This window comes from Andrographis paniculata, unplaced genomic scaffold (genome assembly GCF_009805555.1).
Source record: "Andrographis paniculata isolate CXL003 unplaced genomic scaffold, ASM980555v1 Contig89END, whole genome shotgun sequence".
Lineage (NCBI taxonomy): Eukaryota > Viridiplantae > Streptophyta > Magnoliopsida > Lamiales > Acanthaceae > Andrographis > Andrographis paniculata.
This window is the reverse complement of record NW_026137627.1, coordinates 2376160-2379241: the sequence shown is the minus strand read 5'-3', so window position 1 is coordinate 2379241 and position 3082 is coordinate 2376160. Positions and strand designations below refer to the sequence as shown.

Here is a 3082-nt window from a genome sequence, read left to right as displayed (position 1 = left end):
CATTATTGACGTCGGCCGCTGACTTTCCTTTTGCTCTCTGTGATTTTTTGGCTTTCTTAATTCGCGGTGTCGACACAGGTGTCACAAATTCAGGCTTCTTTTTTCTCTTCCGCTCCTTACATGTCATTACAACACGTACAATTGGTGAATCTGCGGCCCTGCTACAAGTCTTACGCCGGACTCATCGGCCGGCTACGATTTCAACAGAGCAAACAATCATTCAACAGATAGACAACTATTACCTACAAAATGTACTTACTATATTAATTAACTTACCTTGACATCTTGCGGTGCAATATTCGGAACAATGGCCATCAGTTGGTTAAACTCTTGCAGGCTACCAACCCCTTCATCATCTGACTTGTTTATCGGATCAATTTGGGCAAAAAGAATGTCCATTTTGTTTTTGCTTCGTCGTTCGGTATTCACTCGCTCTTCCGCTACCTCGTCGGGATCCTCCTCAGCCTGACTCTCCTCATCCTCAGTTTACTTCTTCTCCTCCAGACCATGTTTCTCCTTCCCGTCGGCCTGCTTCTCATCCTCCTCACCGTGCTTCTCTTCCTCCGAATCCTTCTCGGTCTGATCTTCCTCATCCTCGTGCAATTGTTTCCTTTCTAACGCCACATCCATCCGGTCTGCTATCTCCTCCCCATAGTTTGCGTCACCCTCCTCGTCACAATAACTCTCATCCTCGCACTCACCTTCACTGTCGTCATCGACAACACCAGCTCTAGCTCTTTGCAATTTACGAACAAGTCTCGCAATTGCAGCGTCTTTCTTCCGCAGCTCCACCTTCAATGCCGCAATTTTCTGAGCTACTTCTTGCAGCATATTTTAATAATGTCATATAAGAAATTATTTTATCCATTTACAATGGTAGCAACATTGAATAATGCATTTACCTCTGAAGCATGGCAAATTGCACGAACAAACTTCTATTCGGTGCCTATTCGATAAAATTCCTAAATATCTGACTGCTTCAAGGATGAAAATTCAGTCACTGCATGAACCATGGACATCGGACCAAGGCTGTTCAGCCACCGAAAGAGTCGCGGTACCTTCGGAAGGCACCTTGCCTTGTCCAAAGTTAGGACTCTTTCATTGAACCAAGCCTGCACATAATAATAATCTCATTACTGCCAACAATAATAGTAATAGACATATTTTGCAATATACAAAAATAAGTAGAAAAAATTAACAAATCCGATATTACGTTGCTTACCAACAAACCGACTGTGCAACCTGTCAAATATTTCTTTCTGAACTTAAAGTCGCTTATAGACTTCAAGAGATATCGGTGACTTGCAGGTTCCTACGCATAGTCACCAATCGCAGTCAGGTCATCCACATACGGTAACAAAAAAAAAAAATGGGTACAGAATAATTCGTAGAACAAAATAAAATATTTGCAAAAATAAGCAAACTAAAGAGACGAGCAACATCCACAACAGATAGAGGCTCCAACCCCTGCAATAGAGCCTCACGCAGCTTCTACAACACCTCGCCACGGGTTATAGAACGCAGCTTGCTCCCAAAAATCCAAATAAACCATTCACTTTCGACAGATGTGTTGTCCATCACGTAGACTCCTTTCTCATGTAATCCCAAGGCTACAAAATATTCCTCAACTTCAAATTGCAGCTCAATGTCAGTTCCGATTTTGAACCACGTAGACTCCGAACCAAAGTTATTAACGAGGGCAAGAAGGCGGTGCCACATAAACTTCATCTTCGGACAGTTCCAAAAATGCCCGAACTGAGTCATTGAGATGGTTGTGATGTGTTCGTCCATCATGTGTTGCTTGAGTTTCCCCACCTCGTTGTGGAAGAATGGTAATGCAAATCGGTTGATTACCGATTTTTACTCATTCCCTAGCTTGTAAGTAAATTTCATCAGTCCACATTATCCAAATCTATAATTTAGTTAAAAGTTTATCACAATTTATCAGGAGTACGTAAAAACATATTTCGAGTATACAATACTCCTTTACAGGTATATTACTTAGCAAATTAGACCAAACAAATGAAACTCCTGGTACCTAATAATACCGCATTTGTCAACCAACAAATATGACTAATTACCGAACAATCCAACAAAAAAACTAAAATATGCAACTTCGAGTAACTAAAGAAAATATACATCTCTAAAATTAACAAAATCAAAGATAAAACAGATAAAATCACCCAAAATCGGTGCCAAAATAGGACACCGAACCGGGTTTCCTAGCCAAAAATTCGAACAATTTCAAACTCATTGAACAAACACAACACCGAACACCCAGGGCTCCTCATCACCGAACAGAGACATAGAAACATAGGACCAAGGCTTCTACCCCAAATAATCAAATAAACTACGTTATAAAATTTGATTGTCAACAAAATCATAAATCGAAAGGGCCTTCGACCAGACACTTACCTTTTTGAACTAGTCTTGGGGGATCGCGGAGGGTTGGCTGTTTCCCTCACCATTTCGATAAACGAATGTGTTTCTGCTTGATCGTCGAGAGGTTCGCGAGGTCGATTTTCTTAAAGAACTAGGGCTTAGACGGGGAGTGAGGAAAATTATGGGAGGTTTCAGCTCTTAAATCGTGCGTATTTTCTTTCTTTTTTCAAAAAAAAAATCACAAAATAAGGTGTGTGGTATTTAAATTGAAGTATCTAATCGTATAATGAGGGTAGAGCATAAGGTAATGTATGTATATATTATAAAATTGGAAGTATTTATTAAACAATCGTAAGTACATGTTGCATATACAACGGTGATTGAGTGGAAAATACAAAAAGGAATTTATAACATATCTAATCCATAAAATAGGAACTACAGTCCAATTAATTTACAATGGGGACTGAATTGCAACTACATTAAACTGAGAGGAATTTTAGTCCAGCACTCCCTTTATAAAAAGTTAGGGTGTGTTTCTTTATTAATGGTTTGAAAAAATTAAGTTTGAGTTTGGATTTAATTTGAAATTTTTAAGATATGTTTGAATTTGTGTGTGTTTTTTATGTGTAGATTTAGTTTCAGTTTTGAGAGTTTTTATATGTATTAATTTTTATGGGTAATAAATATAATAATATAAATG

At 38.6% G+C, this 3082-nt stretch overlaps 1 protein-coding gene across 1 annotated transcript; it reads right to left on the bottom strand.

Moving 5' to 3' along the window:
• Window positions 1-486: 486 nt before the first annotated feature.
• LOC127242870 (histone chaperone ASF1-like) lies at window positions 487-831 on the bottom strand. Its single transcript, XM_051262580.1, has one exon. It carries the CDS (start codon window positions 829-831, stop codon window positions 487-489), a length of 345 nt encoding a protein of 114 aa, XP_051118537.1.
• Between the last annotated feature and the right edge of the window lie 2251 nt (window positions 832-3082).

What these genes read in the sequence shown, in the direction of transcription:
- LOC127242870 (XM_051262580.1), bottom strand. Translation starts at nt 831, where the DNA reads ATGCTGCAAGAAGTAGCTCAGAAAATTGCGGCATTGAAGGTGGAGCTG.